The sequence below is a fragment of the Lolium perenne genome, chromosome 3 (assembly GCF_019359855.2).
Source record: "Lolium perenne isolate Kyuss_39 chromosome 3, Kyuss_2.0, whole genome shotgun sequence".
Lineage (NCBI taxonomy): Eukaryota > Viridiplantae > Streptophyta > Magnoliopsida > Poales > Poaceae > Lolium > Lolium perenne.
This window is the reverse complement of record NC_067246.2, coordinates 170,460,324-170,475,135: the sequence shown is the minus strand read 5'-3', so window position 1 is coordinate 170,475,135 and position 14,812 is coordinate 170,460,324. Positions and strand designations below refer to the sequence as shown.

General features: G+C 43.5%; 1 protein-coding gene across 1 annotated transcript in view; it reads left to right on the top strand.

Moving 5' to 3' along the window:
* LOC127339670 (uncharacterized) overlaps window positions 1–14,812 on the top strand; it is a 63,963-nt gene continuing 49,151 nt past the window's right edge. Inside the window, exons 1-3 of the mRNA XM_051365490.2 lie at window positions 1–214; window positions 13,266–13,341; window positions 14,724–14,790. Coding sequence (XP_051221450.2) covers window positions 1–214; window positions 13,266–13,341; window positions 14,724–14,790 — 357 coding nt within the window. The remainder of the gene's footprint in view (window positions 215–13,265; window positions 13,342–14,723; window positions 14,791–14,812) is intronic.

The following is a 14,812-nucleotide window of genomic DNA, read 5'->3' as shown; positions in this document are numbered from 1 at the left end:
ATGGACGTCGTCAACAACCTCAACAACCCCGGCAAGACAATCGCCAACACCATCCCCCCGCACCAAGTGAAGCTAGTGTTCAAATTCAACACCAACCCAATGTTATGGTTGGCCGCGGAAGACCTCCTCACCCACCACAAGCCGCAAGATACGAAGGCCTACGACCTCGCCGAAGGAACTTGGAAGATGAAGAAAACATGCATGGAAAGCTCAAGTTCAACATGCCCAAGTTCAAAGGTGAAGACGACGCCGAGGCTTACCTCTCATGGGCACTCAAGGTTGACAAGATCTTCTGCATACACAACTACTCTGGTGCTAAGAAAGTGGCGGTGACATTGCCAACACTTGGTGGGAGCAAGTGGTCACTCTAAGGGAAGAAAAGGGTGAGCCTCCAATTGACACTTGGGAAGAGATGAAGGAGGAGATGCAAGCTCGTTTTGTGCCCGCACACTACATGACCGGCCTCTTCAACAAACTCCAAAAATTAAAGCAAGGCACCAAGACTGTTGAGGAGTTCTACAAGGAGATGGAGTTGACTATGATGCAAGCCAACATCCAAGAACCCGAGAACCAAACTATTGCTTGGTTCTTCAATGGCCTTAACTACCCAATCAAGAGGATTGTGGAGTTCCAACCATACTCCAACATGGTTGAGTTGGTACACTAAGCTTCCAAGGTCGAGCGTCAAGTGAATGGGGACATCAAGTACCCATGTCCAAGTCATACTTTGCCTCCAAGCTCGCTACAATCGCTCCCACAACAAGTACCAAGCCTTCCGTTTCCTCTACACCATCCAAGAAAACGACTATCCAAAGTCGCATTAAGCAACCGGTGAATTCAACCGCCTCCTCAAAAGCCTCTATGGGACCCTCCAATGTCACTTGCTTAAAGTGTGGAACACAAGGACACAAGTCCTTCAAATGCAAAAATACCAAGGTCATGGTCACCATGGAGAATGGTGACATAGAGACGCTAAGTGAAGGCGAATACGAAGCACTTGTCCAAGCCGCCATCGCTAATGAAGAAGATTACGATGAAGAAACTGGAGAAGACCCTCTCATATGTGTACATGACCCAATCCCTTCACTTGTGGTCACAAGGGTGCTAACTACTCAACCTCAAGCTATTGAAGACCAACGGTGCAACATCTTCCAAACCCATGCCGGTATTGGAGGCAAGTCCATCAAGGTCATCATCGATGGAGGAAGTTGCCAAAACCTCGCAAGCACCAAGTTGTGTGAGAAGCTCAACCTCACACTCCGCAAGCATCCACACCCATACCATGTCCAATGGTTGGGTGACAAGGGAAACGTCAAGATACAAAAAACCGTCACCATCAATTTCAAGATCGGCCCTTATGAAGACACCATTGAGTGTGACGTGGTGCCCATGATGGTGTCCCACATGTAGCTTGGCCGCCCAAGGAAATATGACAATAAGGTGATACATGATGGTCACTCAAATGTCTACACCTTCAGGGTCAAGGACAAGAAGTTTGAGCTTCGCCCAATGATGCCTAGACAAATCATCGTGGACAATGCGAAGGTTTTAGCATGGGTACAACAACACAACCACCATGGTGACTTGAGAGGAGAGGGAGTGACCCACCTAAAAGAGAGTGAGCGCCACAAGCCATACATGAGTGACATAAAGAGTGTCCTCATAGACACCAAAAGCGAGTGGAGAGAAGTGCAAGAAAACCCATCCACCACTTTGCACTATGTGCTCATTTGCAAGGGGCCATCATCGGAGACTAACACCTTAACCAACATTCCTTCGTCTTTGTTGTCATTTTTGAAGGAGTTTCAAGATGTCTTCCCCGACGAGATACCTCATGACTGCCACCGCTTAGGGGCATCGAACACCGCATCGACCTCATACCCGGAGCTCCCCTTCCAAATCGCTCCGCCTACCGCACCAACCCCGAAGAGACAAAGGATATACAACGCCAAATACAAGATCTCCTCGCTAAAGGGTACGTCCATGAAAGCCTTAGCCCTTGTGCGGTACCGGTCATTCTAGTTCCTAAACCTTGTTTGCATTTTATATCTAAAATCCAAAAAATTAGTATAGCCTTTATTTCTGTTGCTTGCATTATTTTTATTAAATGGCTACTCCTGAGAATACTAAGTTGTGCGATTTTACTAGCACCAACAACAATGATTTTATTTGCACACCCATTGCTCCACCTGCTCCTGAAGCAGCTTTTTATGAGATTAAGCCTGCCTTGTTGAACCTTGTTATGAAAGAGCAATTTCTGGTGTTAGTACTGATGATGCTGCTTCTCGCCTCAACAATTTTTTTGAGCTATGTGAGATGCAAAAATATAAGGATGTAGATGGTGATATTATTAAGTTGAAATTGTTTCCTTTCTCATTATAAGGTAGAGCTAAGGAGTGGTTGCTATCTTTGCCTAGAAATAGTATTGATTCTTGGGTTAAATGCAAAGATGCTTTTATTGGAAAATATTATCCTCCTGCTAAAATTATATCTTTGATAAGTGATATTATGAAGTTTAGACAATTTGATACTGAGCATGTTGCCCAAGATTGGGAAAGAATGAAATCTTTGGTTAAAAATTGTCACACTCATGGACTGACTACTTGGATGATTATTCAAACCTTCTATGTAGGACTAAAATTTTCTTCAAGGAACTTATTGGATTCAGCTGCTGGAGGCACTTTTATGTCTATGAACCTTGGGGCGGCTACAAAACTTCTAGACAATATGATGGTAAATTATTCGGAGTGGCATACCGAGAGAGCTCCACAAGGTAAAAAGGTAAATTTTGTTGAGGAAACTTCTATTTTGAGTGATAAGATTGATGCTATTATGTCTATGCTTGCAAATAATAATGCTCCTATGGATCCAAACAATGTTCCTTTGGCCTCTTTGGTTTCTCCAGAAGAAAATGTAGATGTGAATTTTATTAAGAGCAACAATTTTAATAATAATGCCTATAGGAATAATTTTGGTAGCAATAATTATAGGCCGTATACTCCCAACAATGGAAGTGGTTTTAGTAACTCTTATGGTAATTCTTATAACAACAATAGGAGTGCTCCCTCTGAAATTGAGGGTATGCTCAAATATTTATTAGTAAACAAACTGCTTTTAATAAATCTGTGGACGAAAAGGTTAGCAAAATAGGTTGCTCTTGTTTCTAAATAGGTTGCTCTGAACTTATTGGATTCAGTGCTGGAGGCACTTTTATGTCTATGACCCTTGGGGCGGCTACAAAACTTCTAGACAATATGATGGTAAATTAGTTTGCAACTTTATAGCCTTGCTCTTGATGTTGATATTATTAAATTAAAGGTTGTTCCTCATGATAATACTGAGAATAAAACTTTTTCTCAAGCAAATGCTATTCAAGTTAGAATTGATGACAATATGAGGTTGTTAGCTGAATTGCATGCTAGGTGGGAAAGAGAAGATGAGATGGCTAGAGAAAATAATTTAGTCAAGGTTTACACAATCACCACCAATAGTAATATTGAACCTTTGAATGCTAGCAAACCTCCTACTACTAGCAAAATCGAAAATGTAGGAAAAGTCCCCACTCCACATAGAAAAGTATAAAACCCATTAAAACTGTTCCCGATAAGCGTTCTGAAATTTTTAGAGGTGTGCGAGATAATTGTCCTTTTATTTTTGATATCAATGATTTTGATTTTGAAAGTTGTACCATTACTTAAGTTATAAAGTTCTTGCAAAAGCTCGCTGAAACTCCCAATGCTAGTGAACAAAATGTTGCTCTTACAAAGCATATTGCTAGTGCTATTATGAAAATGAGGGAAGAGAAGTTGAAACATGAGGCTTCAATTCCTAAAAAGTTAGAAGATGGTTGGGAACCTATTATTAAGATGAGAGTAGAAGAATTTGATTGTAATGCTTTATGTGATCTTGGTTCAAGTATTTCTGTTATGCCTAACAGAGTTTATGATATGCTTGACTTGCCACCGTTAGAAAAATCTTATTTGGATGTTCTTCTTGTTGATGTTGCTGCAAAGAAACCTTTGGGGAGAGTTGATAATGTTCTTATACAAGTGAATAATAATTATGTCCCCGTTGATTTTGTTGTTTTGGATATTGAATGCAATGCTTCATGCCCTATTATTTTGGGAAGACTGTTTCTTAAAACTGCAGGTGCTATCATTGATATGAGAGATGGAATAATTCGTTATCAATTTCCACTCAAAAGAGGTATGGAACACTTCCCTAGAAAAATAAAGAAGTCACCTTATGACTCTATTTATAGGAAAACTTATGGTGTTGATGAGCCACCTCTTGACAATACTTGATTTGCACCCTTTCTGCGCCTAGCTCAAAGGCGTTAAAGAAAAGCGCTTATGGGAGACAACCCATGTTTTATTTCTATTATTTTTGCTTTGTTGAGTCTTGGAAGTTATTGCTACTGTAATAACCTCTCCTTACCGTTTTTATTTCGTTTTGTGCCAAGGGTAGCCTCTAATAGAAAGAAAGCAGTGTTTGGGGTATTTGCAATTCTGAAACAGATTCTGTGCTGGTCACGAAACAAATTCTTAAAAATCGCCAGAACGTTATTTTGAGCTGAAATTTTTTTCTTATGCCTCAGTATGTTAGCTAACTTTCATTAGTTTAGCATTTTTCGATTTGAGCAACAGAACTATTTATTTAATTACGATCTCTGCCCGCTGGTCTGTTTTGAGAGATTTCTGTCATGTTTTGCATTTGCGTCTTATGCTTCTTTTTTTTCAGTTCTTTTGTGAAAAAGAGATTTGGGAAGAAGTAGCTAAAGTAGCATATGTTAAAATGGGTGTTTGATATGTGCCATTACTGAAGCTTTGCTGGTTTGATATATTTTTATTTGCACAAAATGTTGCTAATCAATTGTGTTGAGTTTTATGTGAAGGAAGTTTTCAAGTGTAGGGAGAGAAGAATGATGCAATAAGATGAAGCATGGACAATAGCTCAAGCTTGGGGATGTCCCCTAGACCCCCCAAGAAATATCCAAGAAGTACAAGCGTCAAAGCTTGGGGATGCCCAAGGCATCCCCTCTTCATCAACAAAAGGCACCAGGTCATTTTTCAACACGCTATATTTTTAATCCTTCATGTGTTATGTGTTATCCTTGGAGCGTCTTTATTTTTTGATGTGTGGTTACTTTCAATAAAGTTGGATCCCATCATTCATGTTTACTTTGGAGTGAGACTCGCTCCAACGCTTTGCATATTTACTTTGGAGTGAGACACGGTCCGCTGTTTTGCATGTTTATTTTGGAGTGAGACACGCTCCACTGTTATGCATTTTGCATTGGAGAGAGACACGCTCCACTTTTACATTTATTTGAGTTTCAATAGCTTTCTGTACATTTACTTGTTTTTCATATATGAGAGTTGTTTGGTTTCATTTGGTTGGTGTTGGAAGCATGAAAAAAGTTTTATGTGTATGTGATGCAAATGGAAGCATTTTTAGACCGTGGCATAGTTATTTTTGCATATATTGCTAGATGTTATTCTCATGATGAGCTTGTTAATTATGTTTTCATTATGATTAGTATCAAATACTGAGAGTGTTTGGTGTGTCATTGAAGTTTTCATGCATTGTTTTTAGCATACAATAGAAAAGCATACTATTGTGGTATATATTCTCATGCGGATGTTTTTATTTGGGTCGACTTGGCACATGTTTTGCAACATGTTATGATTACATTCCAGTCAATTATTGCCTCTATGATCATTTAGTTTGCAACTTGTGTATCACATTATGCTTTGATTAATATATTTTGTCGATGTGCATGATTATGGCCATTATGCTCTCTTAGTTGGTCGCACCCAGTCTTTTTCTAGCCTCCATTTCTATGAGTATTTTATTCATGCATACAACCACCAAAAAACAAATATGCCAAAGTGTCCACCATATCTACCTATATGTGGTATTTCATTTCCATTCCATAGTAGTTTGCCCGTGTGCTACCTTTAAAACATTCAAACAGTTCCTCGTTTTGTGACATTGTTTTTAGCTCATGAGGAAGTAAATTAAAATTGCGGTTGTCGTCTTCCATACTAGTTAAGTAACTCAAAGACTCGCGAGCTTCATCTTGCTTGTCACATAAAAAGTATATAAAAAAAGAAGGGCTGGTTTGACGACAACTTCCAATAGGGGAAGAAAATAGGAAAATTATAAGAAAAGGGCACTCCTCCATGGTTTGTGATTGCTTGGTCGGCACCCGAGGATTCGGTTAGCCATGGTATGTGTAAGCAAAGGTTGGGAGGAGTGTCACAATTTTATAAGTAGTATAAATGAAAAGAGGCTTCGCCCAAATATTTCGGAACCGCTCTCAAACTTGCTTAGTATGGAAGATGACAATAGTTTTTTTTACTAGACGTTGACATGAACAACCACCTCTCAAAAGTGCATTTTATACTCTTGTTGTTTCAATAAAAAGCTCTAGCACATGAGTGATCTTACTTTCCTCTCAAAGAGAGACCTTCTTTTACTTTTATGTTGAGTCTCCACCTTCTAGTTTATGCACCTCTTATGGGAGCATAGTTTTCATTCTTAGTTTTATATGCATGGTCCCAAGATTTTATTGATTGATTCATAATTATGGTATTGCTTGTTCAAACTTTTTGTTTCTAGTCATCCTTATAATCCTTTAAAGGTGTCCGAGCATTTATGTTTTGCTTCCACTTATGGGACAAGCTGAGTACCACTTTATTATGTATCTATGCTATGCTCTTGACAATGACTTTGCTTTCCATGCACGTTATACATTTTCTTTTGTTTTATTACTATTCATGTTTTAGCATGGTTATTAAGTTTCATTGTTTGATTATATCTATCATGCTTATGTTAGGAATCTATGATTCCAGCTATGTTTGCTTTTACACTTAGATTGATCAAAGTAGTGTGACAGCATGTCACCTCAAAAGTTATTTGTTTGTTATCACTTACCTACTCGAGGACGGGCAGGAGTTAAGCTTGGGGATCATGATATGTACCAAACGTATCTATAATTTTTGATGCTCCATGCTTGTTTTGTTACAATTCTTTTTTTTTGTGCACTTTTCCACACTTTTTAGCATTTTCTGGGACTAACCTATTAACGCAGTGCCGCAGTGCCAGTTCCTGTTTTCTGTTGTTTTTGTGTTTCAGAAAAGTTCTACATGAAAGTTTCTCGGAATGATCCAGGCCAGAGCTTTTGGACGAAAGAAAGTCCAAATCAACCATGTCAAAGGCTTTTCATACTCTAATTTGATGACAATCCCTTTAGATTTAGATTGGATCATGGAATGTAAAGTTTCATGAGCAGTGACCACACTTTCAAGAATAAATCTCCCTTTAATGAAAGTAGATTGATTAATTGAGGTGATGATACTCATGATATATAAGAGCTAATCTATTAGTTAGAAGTTTGGTAAATATCTTAAAGGAAGAGTTAAGGAGACTGATGGGTCTAAAAAAATTCATGTTGCTAGCATCAGGCTCTTTTGAATCAGAGTCAAGATGGCAAAGTTAAACTAAAATATCTAGGTCTCCATTATGGAAATTAGAAAACATAGCCATCAGTTCTGCTTTAACATTATCCCAAAAGTGCTGATAAAAAAGGAAATGAAGACCATCTGGGCCAGGGACCCCATCTATAGGAATCAAACACAGAATTTTTGACTTCCTCTTCAGAAAAGGGGGAATCAAAGACCTGGTTTTGTTCAGGTGTAAGTTTTTCTCCCGGGGAGAAAAAATCATCTGCCAGAGAACAACCATATGGTTCAGCTTTCCTAAACAAGTTTCTTATAAAAATCAGTGGCTATCCCTAGCATGTTAGCCTCATCCATGACTTGTCCATCAAGACCCTCCAATGAGTGAAGTAACATCTTCCTTCCCCTTTGATTGGCCACTGCATGGAAGTATGCAGTATTCCTATCACCTTCCTAAATATCCCTATCTCTAGATCTCTATTTACCTTTAGTTTCTTCTTTTAGCCAAAGATTCTACATTTCTCTGTAAATTATGGAGTGAACTTTCCAAAAAGTGTTGGCGGTGGTGGGTTAATTTGTCGGTTGAGTGGGTTAGTTAGGTTTAGAATGTTTTTAGTTAGAGAGGGCCGGTTTTGTAGAATTGATGGCCATTCTACAACCTCTCAGGGGGTTGTAGTATGAAAGATCGGAGATGGTAAACCTAGAGGGCGGTGAATAGGATTCTACAAGTTTTAATTCTTTCTTTGCAATGTTAGGCTTTGCGGAATATAAAGGTAAGCCTAATGCAAACTAGGTGAGGCACCCTAGATGATGATACAAGTAACTCAATCATGAAGGCTCTCACATGCATATATAGCACAAGTAAAGAGTTCGGTTAGGGATAACCGAGAGAACGCGGAGACGAAGGTTTATTCCTGTGTTCCCTTCCTTTGCAAGAAGGTACGTCATGTTTGGAAAGGTGGGGATCCCACGAAGGATTTCCCAACGCCGCGAAGGCTCACCTTCTTCTCCGAGCCTATCCCATGAAGGAATAGCTCTTTCACTTGTGGTAGACATTGAGGCAGCCTCAAAACCTTCACAAAAACCCTAGAGAGCAAGTGTCTTGATGAATACAAGGGGGAGCAAGATTTGGCTCAGTGGAACTATAGATCAAGACCTCCTCTAACTTTTCAGCGGGGGGATTTGTAACATCCCAAATTTCAAATAAAGGAAGAATAAGAATTTCAAAGATCCAAAATTTAGAACCAACAAAAACTTTTATTTGCATATAGTGCTATGCATAGGACTTGTGCATTTTTGAGTGATATGCCATGATGATTGTTATTGTGTTTATGTACTAAACCCTAAAACCCTAAGTTGATCAAGGGAACATCATAAATCAACTCAAATAAAAAGAAAAGAAATCAAATAAGAAAAACCCTAAAACCCTCACATATGGTTTATGCCATTTTTTAAAATCTTTACCCTAGACCAAATTGACTTTCACCATTAGTTGTATTATGTTACTAAACACTTATTACAACTTTTGGAATCAAAGAAACTCAAATCAAATCAAGTTTGAACTCAAATTGTGATCACATGGAATAATGGTCAAATCTGCCATTTACAATCTGGTCACTAATTTGAGCCCCTGGATTTCAAGATTTTCAAACCAAAAAAATCCAATTCTTTGCACCTCATCCAAGTACACATCAAGGTGAACAACTTTTGTAAAGACCACCATAACAAATTCACCCTGGATCAAAAACTATGCTCATGCAAAGTTGAGACTTTTTAACAAATTCAACAATCTCACACTTTGCCAATTTTGCAATTCTTTTATTTTTAAAATTCCACCACCACCTCTGAATGTCTCTGGTCATTTACAACCAAACCAAACCACCCATTTTCAAATTTTGGAACTACTTTGCATAGAACAAATTTAGCAAAAATTTGAATTTGCAAATAGGCACAAATCCAAAACACTATTTCAAATAGTGTTTGGCCCAACCCTACTACCCCACTTGAGCTCTACCTGTCCCTTGGTCCCTTCTCCACTAACACCAAGCATAGGAACCCAAAGAGAGGAGCTAGCATAGCATGGACATGGCCATGCCGGCCATGGACACCATGTCCACCCAAACCCTCTCTCCTTCCTCACCAGCCCTGTCCACCATGCCCTGGAGCTCCACCTCACTCTAGTGCACCGTCCTACGCCAGCCATTGTCGAGGAGGAGCACGACAGTCGCCGGACGGCGCGCGCCCAGGGACGGCCAAGCCATGCCGACGCCGTCGCGCGTGCACGCCGTAGACGCGCACTGGACACGCGTCGCCTGGCCACCTCGCGCAGCCCCTGGACCCCCTCTCTGCACGTTGAGCTTCACCGCGCCACCACGACGCTGCCAGACAACCTCGCGACCACGACCCGTGCCCACCGCCGCTGGAGACGAGGAAGAAATCCCGCTGCGGGCGCGCCAGACGTCGAAGCACCCCGACCAGGTTGTGCACCGCCTAGTCTACCTTTCGCCACCTAGAGAACCGCCATGATGTACTGAGCAGTGCGCCGCCCTCGCCTAGCCCAGTAGCTCGCCGGAGAAGCCGCGCCGTGGTCGAGTTCGCCGCAGCACCTACGGCCACTTCCGCACCTATAAAAGGAGACGCCTTCGCAACGATTTCTTCACACCAGCACCCTTCCCTCTTCTCCCTCGACCTCCTGAGCTCCTCCACTGCCTCGATTAGCCACCACCGCCGCTCAATTGAAGCCTCACTGCTGCACGCTGCCGCGAAACATCGCCGACGATTGGAGCCGCCCAAGGACGAGCCGCCGGTACCTGGAGCTTCGCCGTCGTCCACCACTTCGTCGAGCACACTGCCCATCGCCGCTGGAGCCCCGGTGAGCTCTCCGATGCCCTAGCGCCGCCGCTGTCGAGGGTACTCCTTGGCAATGCCCTCCGATTGGGGCTTAGGGTTGATGGAATCCTGCAAGCTGACACGAGACATCGGTTCACAGACAAGCAGGGAGAGCGATTTACCCAGGTTCGGGGCCCTCGATGAGGTAAAACCCTTACGTCCTGCCTGTCTGATCTTGATTGTGAAGATATTGGGTTACAATGGGGTGCCGAATAGTTCGGCTGAGATCTCGTCGAGGGGCTAAGTGCTGCGGCGACCTAGCTCTAGACTTTCGGTGGCTAAGATTGCTAAGATTGATTGTGTGTCTCGGCAGCCCCTCTCCTGGCCTTTATATAGGGGGCCAGGTCTCAAGAGGTCTAACCGAGTACGACTAGGTTTACAATAGGATTAAATCTAATCTTTCCTTGTTCAGCTGCTTCCTTGTCTTGCCCGTCAAGGAATCTTCTGGTGAACCATCCAGGTGGCCCGTCTTGCCTCCAAGTGCCTTCATGGGCCTCCAACTAGATAATACATGATAGAGCAATGTCGGTTATCCGAAGGGTAATGCCCACGTCAGTAGCCCCCGAGTGTCTAGCCGAACATAGTTCGGGTAGAGACTGAAGCATGCCTCCTTTTAATGTTCTTCTCCTTGATTGTTCTTGTTCATCTTGAATCAGCATCACCTTGTTCTATCGGGTGCGCGTCAGCGCTCCCGATGGGAGTAGCCCCCGAGTCTAGGTACGGATGCTTGCAATCCGTGCTTAGACTCAAGTTGTACCACTCGAACGTTCTGTTCTGCCGAAGTTTTTCTGCAAGTCTTCATAGGTCATCCGATATTTTCCGCATGCAAGGGATAATGAGTAACGTGCCCAACTTTTGCTGGTTAACTACCGATGGCGAAACATCGTTACCCTACACAGAATCAAGTCCCCGGGCATGATCCTGGAGTGCAAAAAAGTTCTGTCGGGTGCGCATCTAGCGCTCCCGACGGGAGTAGCCCCCGAGTCTGGGTACGGGTGCTTGCAACCGGGTGAAGACTCGAGCTGAGCAACCATCTCTTTCTTCAATCTTCTTTTTTCTCTTCGAGTCCTCATTCTGTCGGGTGCGCGTCCAGCACTCCCGATGGGAGTAGCCCCCGAGTCTAAGTGTAGATGCTCGCAATCTGTGCATAGACTCAAGTTCACCATCCGATACTTTTTTATTCCTTCGAGTACTTTGAGCATTCCTCACGATGTCATTGATGACGTTTTACTGACATCTTGATTTTGACTGATAAGACGCGACCCGCTGGGCCACTCTTTCTCTGTTTGGCCCTATTTTTAAGCAATATCCGCCCTTCTAGCGCAGTTACCAAGGCGGCTCCTCGATTCCCGCAATCATCAATGGAAAAAGGTCCACTTAATGAACTAGCACAATGACACGTGCCCACGCAGCCCTCAAGTTTTTCCTCTCTTAAAATCTTCAAAGAACAAAGATCTCTAATCTTCTCCCACATTTGCTGTAGCATCTTCTTGTCCTTCTTCTTCCTTTCTTCGCAACCGTTGCGCCGCCACCACCGCTTTTCCGATCCTCTTCAGATCTCGCAATGGTGAAGAAGAAGAGCCTCACCGCCGCTGCCAGTTCCACGAGCGGTGGCACCGCCGCCAAATCCTCCTCGAATGCTCCAAAGAGGAGTGCTTCAGATGCTCCTCCTCCAGCTCCGGCGCCGCCGGCGCCGCCAGGCTTGATAGCCAAACCTGGGGATTGGCTAGCGTCCTCCATCACGAAGCGTGATGAGAAGAGGGCCTGAAGCCTCGGGTTAATCTCCTCCGACGAGGGGAACGTGATTCTTCCAGGTGCGATTTCTCGGCCCAATCCCTCTGCTGGTTTTATCGTGGTGTTCCTATCGTTCCTGTATCGGGGTCTCTCGCTTCCTGCCCATGAATTCCTTCATCACCTTCTGCGGACTTACGAAATCCAACTGTGGCAACTCACCCCTAACTCAATGCTTCACGTTGCTGTGTTCATCACCCTCTGCGAGGCGTTCTTGGGCATTGAGCCTCATTTTGGGTTGTGGAAAAAGATCTTCTATGTAAAGAGGTACAACAGTAGTAATGGATCTTTTGTCATCGGCGGAGTGGGGTTTGCGGCCCGTTCAGAGGTTAACTATTTCAGTTTCCCAATGAGAGAATCCGTGCAAGGATGGAGACTGAAATGGTTTTATGTCAAGGATTCCTCGACAACCGAATCCCAGCTTCCTTGCTTTGCCGACGTTCTCGAAGCCAAGCCTAAGGATTCTTGGAAGAGCATTCTCTCTCCCGACGAAAGGGCAGCAGCCGACGAATTATTTGCCAAATTCCTTCGGATCAAAGAGGCCGATGGTCAAACTATGATCGGCACAGAGGTGGCAGCGGTGTTCTTGAAACGTCGAGTCCAACCAGTCATGGCCAGAGTTCGTCCGATGTGGTTGTATTCGGGTCCAAAGGATGAAACCAGGATAAACATTGCTGAACTGTCGGAAAAGGAGCTGCTTGATGAAGTCCGGCGACTTACTCTCTTCAGTCAGGAAGACTTGATCCCATTGATATCTTCTTATACTCCTCTTGATGCCGATCATCCACCATCAAAGGTAATTTTCCTTCTCATACTCTTATTAAGCTGCTTCCACTTTAGTCGATATAATTATTATTGTTCTTATTTGTTCTTTTCTTCGACAGATCCCCATAGTTTCTAGAAACTTGCACGATTCGCCAAACGATACTTCTGAGGGAAGAGGCTCCTCAGTCCCTGTTGATTTTCATACTGCCGAACACACAGGCCCAGAGAGCGAACACGATGATCCGATAGATTCTGAAGCTGTCCACATCGATCTTCCTTCCTCAGCCGATGATGCTTGCGACACAGAGGGATCAGTGCGTGATGATGACGCTGATCGTGATGCCTTTGTTAATGCAGCTGTGGAGGAAACCAGGGATTCACCCGTGAAGAGGTCGACCGGTGGCTTTGCCGATGAAGATGACCTCTTCGATATGTAAGCGCCTTCTTCCCTGAATTCACATTTCGTCTTTTACTTCTCGCATAACTTTTGTCAATCATCCCCTTCCGCAGCGACGAAGGTTTCATTGAGCCTCCGTCTAAGAAAGCGAAATCCGGCGCTGCTCCACCGGACGTCGCAGCTTCCGATGCTTCGGCTCCTAAGGCAGCCCCCGCGGCTCAGGTATCGACAGCTTCCTCCCTTTCTAAGGGAAAAGATGTTCCTTCAACTGCTGCCGCCACGACTCCTCCTTCTGTAAGTCCTTTTTGATTATAACGCGAATTCCCTAGTGTGTACCTTGTTTAATGATTCTTCGTCAAACATCCTCTTTTCTTTTAGGACCTGCGGGGTATTATATCCTCTTTGGAGGCCTTCGCCTCCCAATTCACTTCTCTAGAGGCAGACAAGGTTCGGCTGCAAAAGGAAGTTAAATCTTCTTCCTTGAAGTTGGATGGTGCAGTCAAGATAGCTGCCGAAGCTCGCCAGGAAGTCGACTCCCTGAAGGAGGAACTGGGCAAGCTGAAGGAGAAGCTGAAAGAAGAGGAGACGTCCAGGCTGACTGCCGAGGCTTGGGCAGCTGAGAAGGATGAACTCCTTCGTCAGTCTTCCTTGGCTTTGCTTGGTAATTTATTTTATACTCCTCTGTCGATTATTGCACTTATGGATTCGATCTCTTGTCAGTGACCTTTTCCATTTCAAGCTGAAGGAGAAGCTGCTAACATCCCCGCCAATGCCTTGGACAAAATTCCAAACAACTCTCCGGCAAACGGTGTGTCGATGACTCTCGCCTCCCACTAGCTTACACGGGAGCTTCTTGAAAAGGGAAAAGGTGCCATGGCGCGCATGCACTCGATGATCTTCCCCAAGATCAATCAAGACAAAACTCTGGGGCAGTTGATCGACGCCTTCGCGGTTGACACCAAGGAGGTTATCGAGGTATTCAAACGCACTTCGCGTACCTATGGTGCCCTCCTTGCCTTCCAACTTATAATGGGTCACGGCTTTAAGGCCGACATCGAAGAAATGTCTAAGGAGCTGCCGAAAGAGCAGGATGGGCAGTTCGTTGATTTAAGCATCTTCAAGACATTGGCTCTTAAGTGTGCACGCCAGCTCCTCGAGCTGGTGTCATCAAGGAAGACATCGGCTGGCCCTAGCTTATCGACTCAGACCCAAGCCCTTTGATTTTTGTAACAAACTTTTTTTTAAGCTGATGTGAAACAATGTTCTGTCGGATAACTTCTGCTTGTAATAAACTTTGTGCTAGCAATGTTGCTAGCACACTATTTGTTATGATATTTTCGCTTGCATTCTCCCGATGGGAGTACCTTCTGATGTTTATGTAAATCGATCTGTCACGCCTTTGACGCTTTTTCTTGCAGGTGTTCCCAGTGCCTGCATTTGTTGACGATTCTTCTGGTGCTCTTTCTGAGGATGATCGAGTCTAGCGTATGAAGGGTCGGATCGCGCA